Here is a 20,385-nt window from a genome sequence, read left to right on the forward strand (position 1 = left end):
AGGGGAGAGAAACAGGATCGCTTTTGGCTTAGTGGGAGACTGGGGATTGGGAAAGGTGGAAACAGAGGCATGGCAGACCTGCAGCAAGGGTGGGATGAGTAGAACAGAGAAGAAGGTGGCTTTGGGGGGGGAAGGAAAAAGACTGTCAGTACAGATGGTGTTGGGCAGCCCTACTTCCTCCGGACTTCTCAGCAAAGTGGCTTCACTGGCCATCCTCATCGTCTTTTCTTCGCCTCTTCAGCCACGCTGTTTCCACGCAGTGACCATAGCAACCCAAGTTTCTGACTGGCTGTTCTAGGATGGTAGCTGTAACGATAGCGGTAGGGAGGGGAGGGGAAGGCAAGCAGCTGCGGAGCAGGGGAAGTTGCCTGAGTAGAGTAATCGTGTTTGGCAGGTCAAGGGTGAACCGTAGCCCGCGGGAGTTGTACAATGCCCAAGGCTAGCAAAGCGGTGTTATAATAAACCCCAGATGTTTCCGCTATTTACAATGTATACGTTATGTTTAAACCTGAAAATGCATCCTAGGATCTGGTGGGTAGGGAAACAGTTATTAGCTGCTTGGAAATGACTTGCTGGTAATGTATCTGTTCCCCCTTGATATTAGCTGTTGCCTGTTTAAAACATAAATCTCCTAAGCAGAGACCCTCACGAGCAGCTTCTTTGCCAAACCAGTGGTTCCATTCAGCGTCACGAGAAACAGCACCATCCCCCCCCCTCCCTCCCCGACAGGTTTTTGGGAGGCTGCACCCTGGGCAGGGCAGCCCGGGGAGCCGCGGTCACGGCTGTGGTGTGGGAGAGGCAGCGCGGTCGGGCCGGGGAGCTCAGCCAGCCGCAGGTGCGCAGAGAGCGCCGGTTTAATTTCCCCAGACTAATTATTTTAGAGCTGGGAGCCAGAACCTTTGCGGTTCTGTCATGTTCTGCCGCAGCAGAACTTCGAACGAGCGTTTAAGGAAGGGGTGGGTGGGGGTGGGGGTTTAGTTGATCGAGCTTTTGTGTCAGACCGGTGACTTGTCTGCAAGAGTAAACTGGTCGGCTAAACTGTGAATTTACAGCCAAATGGTTGCTTTGCACAGACCCTCCGGGTGATCAGTCCTACAGATGGTCCAGGCAAGGCACTCAAAAATATTAACATTTAAAGCGAATGAGTTCCACTGTGGGAAGGCCTGGAGCGAAGGCTCCTGTTCAGAGATGAACCATTCTGAGCGAATTACACCAAAGACCCCCAAATTTGGAAGGGACATGTTCGCTTCAATGTTTTGTTGGATTTAACTACCCAAGAAAAATGCACACCTGCAGAGAATCCTCATTAATTGCTCACGCTAGTCCCCTGCCTGCCTGTGCTTCCCTGTGTGTCAGTCTGTGCTGTGCCACACTCACATGTCATGGGGGTACTTGAGGTGCAAAGGGACTTGTCTAGACCCTTCACCATGGGGTGTACAGGCTAGCCCTTTCTGTCAGGAGTGGAAGAGGAGTGCTTTAAGATGGGTTGTGCAGAAATGTTGCTGAAGGTCAAGGAAAATGGCCAAAAGTCGAGTCCTCACCCAGATGCACCAGTTTACCTCTGGTGAGAACCCTGTTGCCTAGGATGCCTTGCACATGTGGGAGAGTAGAGTAGTCGCATTACACAGCACTTGTCATGTCTTGATATGGGGTTTGAGTGTGGATAGAAATGAATCTTGAGGCTTGGGAAGAAAGCTATGCTGATTGCGAGTTTTGCCCAGTTTTTCTCCTTTTATTTGCTGTTCCTACTCCAAACACTCCCTGTGCAGCTATCCCATCACGTGTCTACCGCGACTTCTATTAAGGGTGATGTCTTTTCTTCCTGAGCTTTGCTGTCCTCCCACATCCCATGTGCCTGCCTTAGATCAATTTTCTTGAATTTTAACCCCGATGGACAACTCCCTGCCTAGCCATCCAGTTTTACAGTATTTCACATCACACCTCATAAGAAGGGATCCAGTACAAGAGTTCTGCTAAACTGCCCGTGAGATGTGAATAACTCTCTGTACCTCTCTCTGATTCACTTGGACTCATTATTGTGGGTGAAGCACTATTTGTGTTAGTGGTTTCTAATGTGACACTCCGGTTTAAAATGCAGTAAGCCACGCCAGCCTGTATGAATTCAGTGCCTGGGATGACTGAGTGCAAAATAACCAAAGCTCTGTAAATTCACATCCCATCCTATGAACTAGCTTCCCCACATGGAAGGTTAAATGTGTAGAAATGTTGTTTTCCTGAGATCTTTCTTGAATGCTGTACTCATCTGCTTTGCTGATCGAGAAAAGGAGGTTTTGTAATGTTTTTAATTTAATTCAATGTGATGATTAAGTTTTTTCGTAATGATGTTGCTGAATAAGAGTTAAAACAGGAAAAAAACATATTTTTCTTCCCAATCTATGCTTGAAACTGAGGTGCCCTCCTTTTTTGAGGACATCATGACCATAGTCAAATGTCACTCATAAAGTCACTCTTAGTACTTATTTGTTTAGTGAATCTGTTGATTGCGAATTCAAAACACATTTTAATAACATTTCTGCTTTTCTCCTATATGTCTAGCATATTCAGCTAGTGCAAGTCCTTGTATTTTTCTGTATTTTGATCTTTATCTATTCCTGTGGAGAATAATCACTGAGATAACTAGTATGTCAGATAATACATTATTTTCCAGCGTAAAATCAAAAATGTAAGAATTTATGGGGTGTTTATGCATATATTCAGTGAAGCAACTGTCTAAACAAATGGAGGGTGGAGACAGCATATCCTCAGAGCTTGGAAAACTAAGATATCAAGTTGAGAATAAGAGCTATGTTTAATTACAAGCGAGAGTTAGCAAATAAGAGTTACAAATAAGAGTTAACGACCAGTGAGAATCTTAGTCTCTTTTTTTTTTTTTCTTTTTCTGGAGAAAGAATGGGTTGTAGAAAGGAAAAGGCTGGTTAAAACATCCTGTTTAAGTCAGTTCTCCCTCTAATTACTTAAACTGTGTTTAAGACTGGGGAAACAAACCATGGCAATTAACAGCTGTCAGACCTCTTAGTACTATCAAAATAATGCCATCTCACAAGGACTGATAAATACCAAGAAATTAAAAATTTCACTTTTTTTTTTTTGTTTGTTTGTTTGTTTTTTTTAACTACTCAGGAAGATTAGATGAAGATATGGCAAGAAAGAGGGCACCTGGCCCTGGAGCTATTTGCCTTTCTTGGTATGGAATCTTGGATTTCCGTGATTATATGCTGGGTTTGATGTGTATTCAGTCAACCCTAGACAGGTCTGTGAAGGTTACAGATGGAGGTCCCATGCACTGCCAGCAGAGACAATCCTTTTGTTGGTGTTTTGCTGGATTTAGAGCATCCCCTACGCACACCCAACTCGATGTCAGAGCTCTTGGTGAGAATCTCTGAACACAGAGTGTGTGCTCACTTCCTCCAACACAAATACTTTATTGTTCTGGAGGCTCCAAGAAAACACTGTTTTGATACTGCTTTTCCTTAATCCTTGATCTGTTCATGTACTACTGGAAATTCATGAAGCTCATGGGATAGAGAGTATGCAAAAAGATCAGCCCTGGATATAACGTCTTGTAAAGTTCAAAGCACACCTTAAATCCTTTCAAGATGCAATTATTAAAATGGAAAAATACAGTAGACATTCAGTATAATTATACTGTTGCTTTTTATGATTGTTTTTCAACCATGTTGTATTTTACAACATCTCCCAGTAGCCAGAGAGCGATTCAGAAGGAGTTAATACTCTGAAAGCAGAATGCTTATCATCCACGGAACATTTTGCTGTATTGATTGTTTGGATTTCTGTTAGCAATAATGGTGTCCTGCTTGGTTGCTTCCGACATAAAATTCCCTTTGCAGCCAGAAGGGGGACTCAGGATATTAAATTTCAGCAGATGCAGTGAACTCATCCATTATGTTCCTTCTTCCGACATTCCTTTCTGATACTATTGTGATTCTTTCTTGGCTTCCTCCCTCAATCTTTCATGGATTTCATTGTAATAGCTTTTGTTATTATGTACTTTGCAATGTAGGACAAATTTTGTGGAAGGAAATACTGGAATGCTTGTACTCGTGTACTGTACCAAGTTCCAGTCCATCAGAAAGCAGTTTGGTGTGTCTTTTCTTTGTCTGTTTATCATGGGGGTTTTCAGCCCATGTACTGCTGCATCTCCCTGGAGGTGTATCTTCTCTCCAGTGTGTAGGTAGGATCCCAGACTGTAATTAATAAGGGAATATTTTGGCGGTTGTGACACTCAAACACAACACAGTGTTGTGAGACCCTGGTCTGCTCAATGGACTTCAGACCATCGTCCAGTCCACGACAAAAGAGAATAAATGGGCATTTCTAGGCAGAGATATGCACATTGCTTCATGTGCAATGGAACAATCTACTGGAGAATAGCCAGAGGTAAAAAAAAAATCATAGAAAAGCCAAATTGTATGAATGCATTATTTTAGGTAAATGGCAGACTCAGCACTAGGGAGTGAACCCTGCCTGCCACTGGGCTTCTTGTGAGACAGCCCTGTAGTCATGCCACCTTGCAGGACTGAATCTTACAGGAAACTTCATATACCTGCCAGTTCTACTGCTGGGGGTGCATAATAGTTTCCATTGTAAACCCCTGTTTTCCCAAACCTTTTTAGGATCAAGCTTTTATCTCTGATTTATTTGTGTAATATGAGTTTCTTTCTCATGTCTTCTAGAAAATCTGGACAAAAGAGATGACTGGCAACCCCCTAGAGTTCAGCACAGTTGGGGAGAAAGTTATGCATTCTGCCTGTTACATGCTATTTTCAATGAAAATCCAGATTGCAACTTGACATGAAACCATCTTTTTAGAATAATATGGTTTTGTTCAGTTTATGAAAGACTGGTTTGTGGGTTTTTTCCTTTTTTTTTTTTTTTTTTTTTTTTTTTTTTTTTGATTGTTGGGGGCTTTTTTTTTTTTTTTTTTTTCTTTTAAGATTAGTTAAACAAAGAAAAAAGTGACACTGTATAAGAATTAGTCTGAACAGTATGCAGATGGTCTCTAAGGGAGATTTGATTCCGGTTTCATTCTTCAGTCTCATCTCACTGCCTGGAGAAGCATCCCTCCTGTGCCTGACAAGGAGCAGCACCTCCTCTAACAGATTTTGCAGTTGTTTACTTCAGATAGCTTCAGAGAGGCACAGTGGCCATATGTGATGAGGCTGGAGACCTTATTTTATTTCTGATAAAAAATAAATTTATTTCTGATAAGAAATAAAGAAATCCACTGGACTGCTGCACTGTGGCACCAACACTACTAGGTGGGAACCTTCTTGCTTTTTCTAACCTGGACCTTTCCCTGGGGAGTTGTCTCAGTATTCTCATATGAGACCTTTCATTCTGTTGGTGTAGTAACGACCATGTAGGTTGCTGCCTTCCTTGCAGCTCAGCTGTCCAAACCTCAACAGAGCTGGTTTGAGGTCTGGTGGGACTCTGTGGTGAAAACAGCTTTGCTGCAGATTGGCTTGCATTTGTTGTGTTAGTGCTCTTCAGTAATTTCTCAGCAGGAAAAAAGCACACTTTGTGCTGGATGCTATGTGTATACAGTGCAGGTGATTCATGACTGAGGTGGATAAGAAGTAAAGGCAAAGGAAAAGTTTCCTGTTGCAGGAATAACAACAAACTGAAACTTTTAATAGAAATTATGTGGAACAGATAAATCACAGAGGATGGTATGCAAAAATCTCCTGCTCAGTGGTAGCAAAATGAATCCGTTGTACACAAGGCTATCATCCTTGAAAATGAAACAAAATGGAGGCTAGGAAAGGGATGGAACATTGGTCTGATTTGTCCTTTTGTGCTGAGCTTTATAATCACATTGATGGCTTTCTATCCTGGATGATGAATGCAGATTAACACATACGAGTGTTAACACACAAAGTTATGCCATTAAAGTCAGGTTTCTTAAATCAATGCAATTCAAGCAGACAGAGCATTGCCTCTAGAAATACCTGTTAGGACTAATTTAATCCAGAAGTTTATTGATTCAACTTAATTTGTTAAGGAATTGATTTTAATGTGAGTTTAAACATAAATCAGCTTTAAATTGGTTTAAATGTGTTCACACTGAAGCTTTGCATTGGTTTACATAAAATTGATTTATTTTTTAATTGGATATCTGCAAATTTGGATATAGCTAGGGTCTCTACTTTTTCCCCTCAGAAAGACCACAGCACATTCCTCCATCTTCTGGGGTGAAAGTCTAGCTGTAACGAATCAATGACAAAGCATTTCATTTTCACAGGGCCTGAATTTTACCTTAGTACTGTGCTGGGCCTTCGACTCTTATCGTATAGCAAATAAAGCCCTGGATACTGGAAAATTGATATAATCAATTTTCAGGCTGTGATTTTATCCAAAACTGTGACACCAAAACCATTTGTAAGCTTAAAAGAAGAAGTGGGGGAAGGGAGTTTTACTTGTTTTACTGTGTGTTTATTCTTTTTGCTGGCAGTCTGTTCAGAATTTATGTGGAATTTATTCTCCAACTCCTTTTTAGCTAAAATTTACCATATTGTCTCTGTTCTGTTAATGCAGAGTTTAGATTGGGGAATAAGACTCGGTAAACTATGCACATTGCTTACTACCCTTCATATATTTGAGCTGCTCTACAAGGTTCACCTATGGCTTCTACATAAGGAATGCATGTAGGGAATGTCCTACAATAAAAGCTTTAATTTCTCCCTGACAGTACCTACTGATGGCCACAGTCACAAGGGTCAGAATGCTACATATTTACTAACAGTTTGATGCATGTTTTAGTCTTTTTCACACAGTCTTAGATTTTAAGGCCATTGAAGGATTTTGACAAAAGTTTGACCCAGCAGCATGGGCTAGATTGTTGTGGGCCAGGCTGGACTTGATGGCCTGGAGATCTGTTTTACAGTTTTTCTGTATTTGTGTGATGATTCCATTCCTGTGTGGACCACTAGTTACCATTCACACACGTTTCCTGGTATGCAATTCCAGCACTTAACGGTTGATCTGGAATACACTTTTAAAAAGACATGTAATTTTCCCTGCATAATTTTTTAACTTTTGCCTAGAGTCCCAAAACCGTTTCAGAGTTTCATAAATTGTTTTGTCAATCCTCCAGTGATTGCTGGACCATGGCATGTTTCTGTGTGCATTACCAATCATGTGCTTATGGATTTTTTGAAGGTTGACCTTTAAAAGGATGTCTAATCTTGTGTAATAATTTAGCCAACAGAGATGCTTTTAATTATATCTTTCTTCAAGCTGTTCCTGTTTACAAGTATTCAGTACTGTTTATTCGTGAGAATTTTGTTGAAGTTTTTGTTTGTCTGAAGATAGCCTGTGCATTTTACAACAGATGTGGCATAAATTCCTTTTCACTGCAGTTTCCCTTTCTGTTCTGCCATACCTGCACAGTATAAACGTGGAGTTCATGTATGTTATAGCGAAGTGTACATGATTAGATCCTCTCCACATACTGTGCAGGTCCGTAATGTTAAAAGCCATGTTTAGATTTTTGCTGAGCTGGGTTTGAGCTCCTGATTTTTGTGCAATGCCCAGGTGTATCCAGATCTGCAGCTCCTGAAATGAGTCAAAAGGCTTCTGGCTCATTGGCTAAACTGTTTGCACTCCTTCTGGAAAAAAAAAAAAAAAAAGAAAGAAAAAGAATAAATATTTCTCTAACAGACTTTTCCAAGTGACGGCCACTTGTATCAAGTGAAGTGATCTGGACTAGTTGTGCCATGTCCCTGGGGAACAGCACATCCTTTTGCTGTGAGTGTGTCACACTTGTGCTGTTGTCAGACCAGGTGATTTTCCCCTTAGCATGCAGGAAGGAAAGCAGTGATCTCTCAAATCAGCTCAGGGATGGAGGCACCTTTAATACCTTCGATGCTTTCTACCTTGTGGAGATTAAGGAAGGCAGAGGCACTGGAAGTTGAATTTTCAGGTGTTATATAGCTGGGATGGAGCTGGCAAATGCTCTGCTCTCTCTGTAATCAGCACCAGAAGGAAATGACAATGAAAACCTTGGAGGTCGCAGTGGAAGAACTGTCCTTGCCTTCCACAGGTTTTGTCCGTGCAGTTTTTGAGTACTCAGATGTTTTTGTAGGCCTACATCTTTCCACAGTCTGTGCTAAACACCCACACGAATCCTAGAAAGGGAGTATTGCTAGGAGAGCTGACCACAAAGAATTTAAATGAGAGGAGAGGAAGGAAAGTGGCGAATGAAGAACTGTACCCACAGTGTTAAGTTTGACTTGTGCATTAGCAAATCAATGTCTTGAAAGTTTCAAAATTCTTCACACTGCTGTAAATATTTTATGCAGCCGGTAATGCAACAGCAACATCTTTTTTTTGATGCTCCAATTAATCTTGCTTTTTCCAAATTCACTCCTGTGTTTTGATTTTCTTTCTGTTCGTGTCGAACAAGCCAGCAGACAGGTTTCAGCTTAGGTTTTCCACCTTCCCAGCCTAAAATTTCAACATGGATGAGTGGTTCTTTGCAGGGAGAAACATTAGCGGAAAAATGAACCTCCTAAACTTCCAGTTTTGCCCTGGGATGTCCAGAAATTTTCACATCTAATTTGTCAGAAGTGGTGGCCTCTCTGTGAACTTTGTGAGAGGGAGATTGTTTGGGTCTTTGGGGAGGCAGTTGTTTCGGTGAATTCCATTTTGGGTCTTCCTGTATGCTAATTATTCTTTCCAGTGGTAATATCCCCAGACTCAGATTACTCATGTATCTCATTGGTGGTAGCAGTGACTCTATCTCTGTGAACCCATGCAGGATGAGGTTATTGGCAGTGATCTATTAAGGTACTCTTCATTCCACAGTCTGGGAATTGCCTTATGACCACCATTTCCACTGAATTTCACCTGTCGTGGCCCTCCCTATTCCCTGTGTTTTATCATTTCTTAATAAGACATCCACATGGGCAGCAGGTCCTTCGATTTTCTTGTTTAATATAGAGCAGTTACAGTCTTTGCTGTTAGGTGGTTCTATCAGCTGCACTAGCCTCTGTTTGGTGACTTACTAAATGGCTTTTTTTTCCAAGCAAAAGTAGAGATTAGTGCTTAACATTCCTACACTGGAGAGCAAACAAGAGAAAGACATATGTATGATGCAGCAAGCTGCACTTCCTCCTTTCATCTGACTTCAAGGCACACAACTTGAGACAAACATTTTCAATCTGCAGTCCTGAAATTCAGCTCCTAAATCAAAAGCGGCTTCATGTAAAAAAAAAATAAAATAAAAAAAAAAGTGAAAATTACTCAGTACTTGCAAGTCCCCTTGAAGTCCATGGGATTCAACCTGCACAACATTTCTGTGCATTGGATTGCCTTAATTTTAGCACTTAAATAAAGGCTCTGGAGTCTACCTTTATTCCCTTAGGTTTGTAAAACCTGCAGATTCTTGTATTGACTTTGTGAGCTGCTGTCCCTGAATCACTTATTGGATATCAGCTATAATTATTTTACACCATCCCCACATTTTTACTCCATATGATCAGTTTTTTGCATTGACAGTGGTCATCAAAGCAGGGAAGTAGCCAGTTGGAGTCAGCTGAAGCATTGTGAATCAGAGGAGAGTATTTAATGCTATCAGGCACTGAGTTCCTGCAGACACCATTATCAGTAAATAAATTAAGTGTTGACCTTTAAATCATAATCTTTAGGTTAGACACTTGGTCACAACCAGCTTCTCTTGCAAAACCTGCATTTGGCTATCTTTGAACACAGTTCCCTGTCTCTGAGGAGGCCTAAGCTCAGAAACTGATATCTTGAGTGTCTGCAGGAGGCTGGACAGCCTGTCATTATCATTTTACACTGAATAAATGGGTGTTCTCAGGCTTTCTCTTGTGGGCATGATGCTTCTAGACATGCTGTTTTGTCACTAACATACTTTCCATACTGGCTCCAGTGGAGGTGCTTTTTACTTGTAGAGTGGAGGAGGGGTCAGTATTGAGATCTGCTCCATTTGCACAGTGCTTCTTCCCTGTGTCCATTTTCAGTGTCCTGTTGAAAATCCTGCCTTCCCAAGGTTATGCTATGAGTTGGCCTGTGGTACTCTCCTTGGAGGGGTTTACTGGGTTTCTGACAGGGAGAACAGAAAGAAAACCAGTGCAATATCAGACAGCAGTTTCATGGCTAGGGGTAAACAATCACGAACGCTGGCACGACCTACCATGCATTTGAAAGCATCTCACCCCAAATAAATATTTTAGGTAGAGATCTGTGTGGTTCTTGGTGCACCATTACTTTGAAAGGACCAAGGGAGACTTCAGCACGATGGTACCTACACCTGTTGAGGTCACTGAGTTCGGACTCCAAAGTGAGAAGGGCAGTTCCCAGTAAGGGTAATCAGAGTAGCAGTTGGCTTTGTGATTGGCTTTTGGGAGTAGTCACTGTGATTTGTAGAGGCATTTGCTGGTTCCTTGCTGTTCCAGTGTTTGAAGAACATGGCTGTAGTGCTGTATGTCCCTCTGTTGCTCTTTCTCTTGGCTCCTGACCATGCTGGTAGCCATGCCTTTGGCATTCCCCTTTCTTTTGGCCTTTGCAACACCTAAAGTTTCTGTAAAAATTTCCTTTTAACATCACTAGGATGAGTGATATTCTGTGGATCTTGGTTTTACACGACACATGTCAGGTTTGCATTTTTCCTTCTGCTCTTCTACACACACATGTATTCAAATACCAAGACCCAGAAGCTGAAATGTATCTGGCCATATTTTCAAAATAGTTCAGAAATTCCCATTTACGCAGCTAAATGACTTGTTTGTTTTTCCAGTCCTTCAGCTCCTGTTGGGTTACTCGGGTATTTTGGAGAACTGCTTGTTAGGGATTATCTCCTAGCATTACCTGCAGTGTTTTATCATGTACGTAATCTTCACAGAGACTCACCATGCTTGCAGGAAATAACCAGATTTTGAAAAGTGTTCAGAATTCAAATGCTGCCTGAGAAAATAATAAGAGGATTAAAACCAACAGAAGCAACAGAGGCTTTTTTTTTTTGGGGGGGGGGGGGTTGTTATTGTTGTTTATCATGTTGTTTATCGTGTGTTTTTATTTATTTCTTTGGTTAGGGTTTTGGGGGCTTTGGGGTCAGGGCTTGTTGTCTAAGCAGGAGCAGTATACTTTTTAAAGTATAGCTTATGTTTTATACCAACAGCTTTAGAAAATATGGTCTCCTGATGGTAAACAGCCTCATGTGCAAGGGGAGAAGGCTTTTGGAAATAATATAATTTGTCTTGCATTACTGCCCTGCCTTGAGCATTATGCAATACAAAAAAAGGCAAGCCTGAAGCCAAGGCAATGGGTGTTATTCTTGTGGCTTCTATTACCACTCACCAAACTGTTGGTCACAATTTTGCACAGCAAACTCTGCACATGTGCCTACTGGCAAGCATGCCTAATACATTCCTGTGCTCAGACTCTCAAAAGGCTTTACGCCTTCCTAGGAAAAGAAAAGACAGGGAAATAAAAACAACCACTCATGGAATTTCAGCTGCGAGTGTGTAGTTGTGTGATAATATTTTGCAGGTTTCCTGTTTAATTTGTTCAATGTGTTGAGCTTCCATGCAGATTAACTACACAATCAAACACTGAGAGTGAGGAGATTGCTGTGCTTTGCCAAACTCACAAGTCCAGAGAGAAGTTATCTACAGTCATACATTATCAGTGAGTCTTTTGCAGAGAGAATATGGAAATGCATGTTCCTTATCTGCAGTGATATTATGCAGGCCAGCAGACATACGTTTCTGAAAAAAAATGCTCACAAAATGACAGCTATTCAAACCATCTTAATAAGGAAAGATCTAACACCTTACTTGCTTTTGCCTGTTAAACCCTTCCAACTGTGTGGGGCTTTTGCTGACATAAGTGCTCTGCTGCTTTGTGTTCTCTTGCTGTTATCACCCTTGTTGCTTTCTTAGAAAGTCTGTCAAAGCAGGGGAGGTCTGTGGGTCACAGAGGGACCTCCTGACTGGAGAGTGGAAAAAGCCTGGATGCCTTTCTGTGTGCCTAATTGACTCTTAAATGTGAGGCCCTCACAACGTTTTGGTGCAAGAAATACGGATAAAGTGGATCGCACCACACCTTTCATTCAAGCAGCACCTCTTCCAGGGTGCTTCTTCCACACTTAGGTTATGCTTTTTCTCTTCAGGATCTGACTGTTTTCTTTGCTACCTGGCCTTTTTCATTCTATGATGGATGGCACATGTAAGGGCTCTGCTGCCACCGCACCAGAGCTGCTCGAAAAGGGCACTGCCCAAAAAGCGACCCGTAGGAAACGCTGTGAGTCTCCCTTCCATCTTCATTTTGGCTGAGCCCTCCTGTCCAGGATGCTACCTCAGCCTCCCTCTGTGTGTAGGAGATGCAGGAGGCGTTTTCCTTGCCCTGGCTGCCGTGTTCCTGCCCGCCAGGGCCAGCCTCACACAGTGCGGTGGGCAGAAGCCTCGCCGGCGGCGGGAGCGGTCCTACGTGACAGGCACGGCAAGAAGAAGTGGAAAGGAGCCAAGCTGGCAGGAGATGCTGTGGGGACAAAGGGGGAAGGGGTAGAGAGGGGAGAGGAGGCAGTTGTCGGGGGGAGTGATGTCTAGTTATCATTATAAGCATTTTTGCCTCCTCCAGAAGTGTTTTTACCCCGCAGACACCCCGCTGTCTTACCAGCGCCGTAGAATTGGCACAGGCTGTGATGAAAGTCAGCTACCACTTGAAACAGTGGAAGCTGTAGCTGATCTTGATCCAAGTGCACAATGCTGTAGTTTCATCAGCACAAGCTTTCTCATATGCCTGGCAGGTCTGATTAATTTTTGCAAAACTGCAACTGAAAGGAAACAAACATAGTGTAAATGAAAAGAAGAAGAAGAAAAAAAAATCACAAAAACAAAACAAAGAGACAATCTCTTTTCTGTCATGTCTGTGAACAGCTTTTACTGCTTTCCCTGGAGAGCCTGCATGCTTGGACAGCAAGTTACTGTGAATTAGTGAGGGTCACTGCCATTGATTAAATCCTCTTTTATGTTTCCTGGTAACTCCTGAATTATGGCAAGAGCTGAGCATATTAATTTAACACTTTTCTTTTTTTCATTGACATTTCTGATGGAGGAAAAAATCTGCAAGTCATTTTGAGCAGATAATATTGAATTAAAATAAAACTCAGGAACAAAATGGCATCTCTCTTTTATTCCGTTACACATTGCTACGTTGAAAGAAAAATCAATAACTAGTTCAAGTCTTAAGCACAAAAATTGTTGTTCTTGCAGTCGTGGTTATTCTTTTAATTTATGCAAAATATGGAGTAGGACTATAATAAGTGAAATATGGTAAATTAAGGAATATTGCCTTTTTATTTCACACCTCTGCACACCTCCTTTTTTTACTGAGTGACAAAAGGCTATAACCTTAACTCTTTAATGACAGAATGAAACTATCAGTAGTAAGGCTGTTAATGCTAGCTATTTTTGTTGGAAATTTTATTTTTTTTTTTAAAAGGTAAAAAAGATATTTATGTTCAGGCAATATTTACCGTGTTCTTATGTAAATGTATGTATATATACGCAGACACACACACACTCATAAAAGTATGTTTATTTAAACATATTGGTTTCCGAATGGTGTGTGGGCACTTGTTTTCCCAAAAGCAAAAGTTGTTTTCATAGCGTTTTGGGAACACGCTGAAATTTCCAAAATTATCCTGGGGAGTGGGGGGAAATGGAAACCAACATATGAGAAGACATTCTGGGGGATATTTCTTTGTGATCAGGAAATTCTGGGCCTTTACCTGATCCATCCCAGTGCCACCCTGCCACATGTGCCTACCCTGTGCGTACAGCCCCCATGGATGTTATTCCCGGAGACACCTCCCTCTCAAACCTTTTGCTGATGTCTAGCCTAAAACTTCTTGCCAGTGACTTATGCAGAGACGCATGGAAAAAGTTATCACCTTCCTCTTAGTCAGAAGGTTTTTAATTACGGAAGGCTGCTCTGTCCCTATCCTGTCTTCTGCAGGTGTCATGTCAGGCATCACTTCATTTGGTCACTGGCTGCAGACCACATTTTGCCAGCCACAGCTGTTCATGCTGCTCTGCTCTTGGCTCAGTTTCCAGGGTTTCCCTGGGCTTTCCTGGGATCAGGAAGGCTGCCTCACATGTGGGACAGGCCATGCTGCTACCTTCAGCATCAACTTGATATCAGTCAGGTGCATATCAGTTGTTTATTTAAGCTTTTATAATTATGGTCATGATGGTGCTGCTTGTCTCTCATGTTATGGAATAATAATTAAAACACAGAAGGAAAAAATACTAAAACATAATCAAGAATGTTCCCATATTTTAGAATGTTTTCTTGTACAGGACATGTTGGAGACCTGTTGGTTTCCCTGTGGGTGCTCCTGTTCTGCATGCTATGGATGATTGTTTGGCCATGCTGGCTGTTTGTTTCCTTGGACAATACTACAGCTGTTCAAGAAACAAATGCCCTGCAGATGGAGGTACTACATGGTGACTCCCTGGAGGTTTAGTCAGGGCACAGCTGAGCCACTATGGACTTAGAGGCTATCAGCCATCATCTGACCAGCTGTAGTTCCCCATAATTAGCCCTCCCTGGTTGTGTGGTAAAGGTGTTATCTTAAGCCTCAGGGGAAGTAAGGTTAAACAAGGTGTTTTACCTCAATACTGGAGCACAACAGTGGCTGGGTTACAGCTAACCCACGGGGTCAAATGAAGGGTAGCATCTCAGAGAAGGATTGCATCTTCTTGTGAAGCCTGTCTCAAAGATCAGTACTGGTATGGAATATTAGAGGTCTTTAACTTAGAAAGCCTGAAATGGTTCGAGATTTACACACACGAGAAACATTTGTTGCTACAACACAGTAGAAATTGAGATGCATCAGCTGGAGCCCTACAGCATCTTGGCTGAGCCTTTTCAGTGCAGTGTCCCCTTCTGTGTCCACGATACCCTTAATTGATATTGATTCTCTCGATGGGCTCCCATGTCCATCGTCTCTTGCCTCAGGAAAAAGATATGGCCAAGCTGAGGTTTGAGGTAGATGTATAATGTGGGTTATAATGTTTGGCTGGAGCAAAAGCCTTTCCCTCAAGTGAGGGAAGCTGTTGAGCTTATATTTACGCTTTTAACTCCCTGTCGTATCAGTTGCACCTGGAGCCTTTGCCGTGTATGGTTTGTGCATGTAAGACCAACGTAGGAGAACTCCAAAGAGCCAAACCAGGCTGTCATTAAATGTGCCCTTATGCTCTAAGGACGACACACGTAATGCACAATTGATCCTTATTTTTCAGGGGTTTGTATAGAAGCGTTGCTGGCCTGGCTGGGGTTTTGCTCTCTGTGGCTTGCCTGGCTCAGCCTGAGTCAGGACTGTTTTCCCTTCTCAGGATGGCCTAATCACGAGCACGTTCTTTTGTTTCTTTAGCTCCCAAATTGAAGGAAATGAAAAACCAAGAGGCTGCTGTGGGTCAGAAGCTGGTGCTAAGGTGTGAAACCACTTCAGAGTACCCTGCACTCAGATTCAAATGGTTAAAGAATGGAAAGGAGATAACCAAAAAAAACAGACCGGAAAATATCAAGATCCCAAAAAAGCAAAAGTAAGTACGGAGTAATATCTCTCAAATGGGGCTGGGAGGGCTGGGGAGTGCAGTTCACGAGAACATAAGCGCTGAGGTTGTTAATTGCAGTAACAAAAAGCCAAAAGCTGTGAGTTACAGAGGAAAAAAATGTAAGAAAACAGACACCAATGTTATTTTTCTTGAAAGTATAAACGAAGTGTTGCTATGGTATAAATATTTCATAATTAATTCTCCCTTTTCAATTTATTTTTTTTTTCTGATAGCCAAAGGCTATGATTTTAACCAGCAAACCCTGGAGACAGGTCATTTTTAAACTACTGACAAGAGCAGAGGTACCTTACATTTATTGTCTAAAATCAAAGAACACTTAAAACCATCAAAGGATCGTACATTTTGGAATAGTTCTGAGATTTGCTTTGCAAGCACTTTAGTCCTTTAGTCCTCAAGAAGGGCTGAATGCTATCTGCATTAGCTTTGAATGTCTTATGCAAGCATGCAGTAGTCCTTTACCAGAGACATTCCTGTGCATGCAGAACAAGGCATGGTTCATGGTTCAGCAGATGTCAGATGAGTAGCAAAGCCTGTAAATCTCATCCTCCGGTCTGGTGGAAAATGTCCCCTACATGTGACTGATGACCAGTGCCAGAAGATGGAGTGGTGCCTAGTTTCTGCGGGGGAGAAACTACGCAGTGCACTGAGACAGGAGAAAGCTTTTGCTGTTTGGTCTTTGTCCTGTTGTTTATATTAAAAAGTCTGAATTGTGACCACTTGTCCATCAAAGGAAGCTATGAAAATCTGTTTGAGCATAGCCCATCAACTCTCACACTGCTCAGCAGGCTGCTATCTGCTACACTGGGCCATGCTTTCCCTTCATGCAAGACACTGAGGATTTAGGGTGAGCTCTGCAAGTGGTCTTTCCTTCCAAGGTGTCCAGTGACCCCATACTTTTTGTCAGGGCTCATCTCATTAGGCAAAACAGAAACCATAATTAAAGATACCTTTGCCTTTTTAGAGTTATTCAGGTTAAAATCCAGACATCCTGCCCTGCCTTACAGTTTCTTGTAGTCCAGCCTGGGGCACAAGGTGAAACATGGAAAGGGGCAGAGCAGTTTCTCCACAGTCCCCATGCCACGGTCGTGCAGACGTCAAGAAGGAACCTGCGATGTCTCCTTCCAGCATTTGTGAAATGGAGCTGTTCCAGGTGGCAGATAGCCTGGCAAATTGTCTGGACTCATTTGTAGAGCCATATGTCTCCGTCAGAGTTGTATTTTCAGTCTGTTCTGTATAGAACATGTTCAGATCAGAGCCTACCCCTCAGCTTTCCCAGCAAGGCAGTGCTGCCTGTGAGAGGCAATCAATGTTCTCTCCTCTTACATTTTGGCTGATGCTGACCAAACTCACTGGGGCCAGGGCTTCACCTTCTGGGGCTGGACTTTGTCAGCTCAGCATTGAATCAGTAACTGCCTTCTTCAAGCTCACTTCTTTGTCTCTTTTTTTTGCCCCCAAAAAACCTTGAGGAGCTGTCTGAAAGAACACTTGCTGATAGCTAATAATTTGATATCAATGCATATGGAACACGTGAGACTGTTTTTCAATGCCAAATAGTGCTTAAAATTCCTCAAAATATACATAATGAAAAAAAAGAATTAAAATTGGGTTTTTTTCTGGAAAATGAAGATCCCAAGTCCTATTCACCCACCATAAGTGGGCAGAGTACAGGCTTTAACCTGTATTTCACACTTCCATGTGCTATCTCTGTCAGGAAGATTTCACTCATTGCTGGAATTTCTTTCTTCTATTTTCTGTTTTAGAAATGTTAGTGTGGAACTGAGAAGCACTTCCAGTTAGAGATGTGAAAGACACTAGACATAGAGTACAAAAGAGGGAAAGACAAGGGATATCCGATGACATCTGAAGGATTTTTCTTGCCTTCCTACTTTGAGATTTTAGTTTGGGGACACATCAGTGCTTTTTTAAGTAATGTCACATTTTGCAAGAAATCACCTTTCTCATTGTGTGATGGCAGAAAAAACCTGTTTATTCTGGGGGAAAAGGAAATGTTTCTGAGGTCTGATAAATTGCCAGAGCTAGAGCTAGATAGCTTTAGGGTTTTTAACAAACTGCAGATATATGACAGTATGATCAAGTATCTATCTCAGAATCTCAGGACCTTAGCTTAGCACCTGGAGTAGGCAAGGAAAAGATCGTATGATGGGTTGTGATGACCCCACCTGAAGTGCTGCATCCAGCTCCGGAGTCCTCATGACAAGGAAGATGTGGAACTGTTGGAGTGAGTCCAGAGGAAGCCACGAAGCTGATCACAGGGCTGGAGCAACAGTCCTGGGGGGGGGGGCTGAGAGAGTTGGGGCTGTTCAGTCTGGACATGAGAAGGCTCCAGGGAGACCTTACAGCAGCCTTCCAGTTGGTAAAGGGGGTTTGCAAGAAGGCTGGAGAGGGACTTTTTTCAAAGGTGTGTAATGACAGGACAAGGGGGTATGTCATTACACTGAAGGAAGGTAGGTTTAAATTAGATGTTATGAAGAAGTTTTTTACAGTGAGGGTGGTGAGGCACAGTCACAGGTTGCCCATAAAGGTTGCAGATGCCCCATATTTGGAAGTGTTCAAGATGAGGCTGAATGGGGCTCTCTCAGTAACTCGATCAAGTGGAAGGTGTCTCTGCCCACGTGGAAGGTGTCTCTACCCACAGCAGGAGAGTTGGAACTGTATGATCTTTAACCCTAACCATTCTGTGATTTTATGCTTCTGTGACAGTAGAGCAGGTGAATCACACTAAATGACTGTGCTCCTTCTCATTACGCTAGAAAGTCAAGGGAAACCGAGTGACTTTAAATTTTAATGAAGGGCATTTAAAGCACTCACTTTTTACCTCAGATTTGTCAGAGTAAGAGCATGGAGTCAGAGAGTTTCTGCTGCCGATTGCATATGATTCAGGATGCTGTGACTGACTGATTTGTATGTCCAAACTCTAAGCTATTTGTGACAGTGGAGATACACAAAAAAATCAGGCATCAGATAAATGCTTTTCACCTGCTAGCTGAGTTTTCCCATGTCTGCCCCCTTGTACGGACAGCATTTCATTTTCCTTGTCTGATTTCAAACGCAGGTGAGACCTGTACATTGTTGGTTTGGATTGTGTGCTGTACAGGGTCAGGTGCTCTTCATCATAGGAAGAGACTCCTTTATCAGGGTTGGATGTTAGGGTTTCTTTGCCGCAGAGGTAAGGTGTTTGCCACTTCATCTAACTGATGGCTTTGGATGCAGCAGTGCACGAGAAAACTCGTGTGCCCTGTACCTTGAGCTTCATCCAAGCTTAGCCTGGATGTTTGCCTGCAGACAGGCAATTCTGGATGACAGATGGAGACTGGAAGCAAAATGAATTCAAGCAGTCAGATAAGGTGGGCTGGGACTGCATTCTGCAGATGTATTTCTTTCCCTTTCATGTAAGAATACAAGCTCAGTAGTGTCATAGTGGCAATGAGCTAAAGATACAGCAGAAGCAAATCTTACAGGGAGAGGGATTTTTTTGGAGGAGCATGGTATAGTTTGAGAAAAGGAGAAGCGTTTGAATACAAGATCCCTTATCAGGGACTTCAAATGAGTACTATTGGAGTATTGCTAGGGAACTGCTTCATTTACAGCCATTGATGAGTCATCTTCTGCTCTGACTGTTTTGAATTCTGTCCTGATACATCTCAGTGATATTTTTAAAGCTATAAATATTCATATTACTTCTCCCACTCTCAGAGACAAAACTCCTTACAGAGTTTTTTCTAAAAACAAGAGTAAATTTGGCTTGTTAGAAATGGATTTGTAAGAAATCTGTTTGCTTCACCTATTTTAATATGATAATAAAATCATAAAAGGAAGACACAATTCCTTGCCTTTTCCCATAAGTATCACATAAAACAAAACCGACTAAAATAAATGTGCAGGGCAAAGAGTCCCTTCACAAAGCCAAGCATTTGCCTCAGTATTACTTAATATATGAAGAGGACTGCAGCAGATATACAATGGGTGCCCAAATTAAAGTGATATAGCTGCAGCTCTGCTTCTTCCTTATCATTGGGTTAAAGAGAGTTCTGCAAAAAACTAAGCCTGTCTACATTGCCTTCTGGAGCTTCCTGAGGCTACAGCTTGCTCTCCATCTAGACAAGTGTCTGCAGGTATGGCTGAAAGATAACCTGTGCAATACAGGAAATATCACATGTCCACACGAGCTGTTAGGTGGCATAGAACACGGCAAGATGTTCCTGGTGAGGCCCTTAACAGGCCCGTGCAAAGGTGGGTATGTGCATGGCTGGCAAGAATATTAAAGAGCAGGCCATTTTCACTGTTGTATAAGCACAGTTGCCAGTCAGGTGCAAAATTTCCACACAAAGATACAGTAGCATTCAACTTTTAGACGTTTCTGTCGGTGCCTCTACCACATTTTTTCTGGTATATTCATGGTTGCCACCAGCTAAAGTCTGTTCTTGTATGCCACCTGAAATGCAACCCAGTTGATTAATTTACACTGGGAACTGGGCTCCTAACTGTGAGACGGGAGCCTGAATACTCAGCTACACATTTCTGCACCGTTTGAGTAAACCTGAGTAAATCGCTAATCCTGCCTTGGCTGCTCCTCCTTCTTGCAAGTCCAGTGGCCTCAAAAAGCAGTGCTCTGTCACGATATGAGGGGAAACTCTCATGATGTGGACTTCTAGCAGAGAGGCGTCCACCTATCACACTGCCCTCATTCCAGAAGGGCCACAGTGCTGACTCCTCAGCA

At 42.3% G+C, this 20,385-nt stretch overlaps 1 protein-coding gene across 1 annotated transcript in view; it reads left to right on the plus strand.

The window, feature by feature from the left end:
• Window positions 1-15,448: 15,448 nt before the first annotated feature.
• Window positions 15,449-20,385, plus strand: part of NRG1 (neuregulin 1) — a 148,996-nt gene continuing 144,059 nt past the window's right edge. Inside the window, exon 1 of the mRNA XM_027745175.2 lies at window positions 15,449-15,614. Coding sequence (XP_027600976.1) covers window positions 15,460-15,614 — 155 coding nt within the window. The 5' untranslated portion in view covers window positions 15,449-15,459. The remainder of the gene's footprint in view (window positions 15,615-20,385) is intronic.

This window comes from Pipra filicauda, unplaced genomic scaffold (genome assembly GCF_003945595.2).
Source record: "Pipra filicauda isolate LSUMZ 115617 unplaced genomic scaffold, ASM394559v2 scaffold163_size1657671_pilon, whole genome shotgun sequence".
In the NCBI taxonomy this organism is placed as follows: Eukaryota; Metazoa; Chordata; class Aves; order Passeriformes; family Pipridae; genus Pipra; species Pipra filicauda.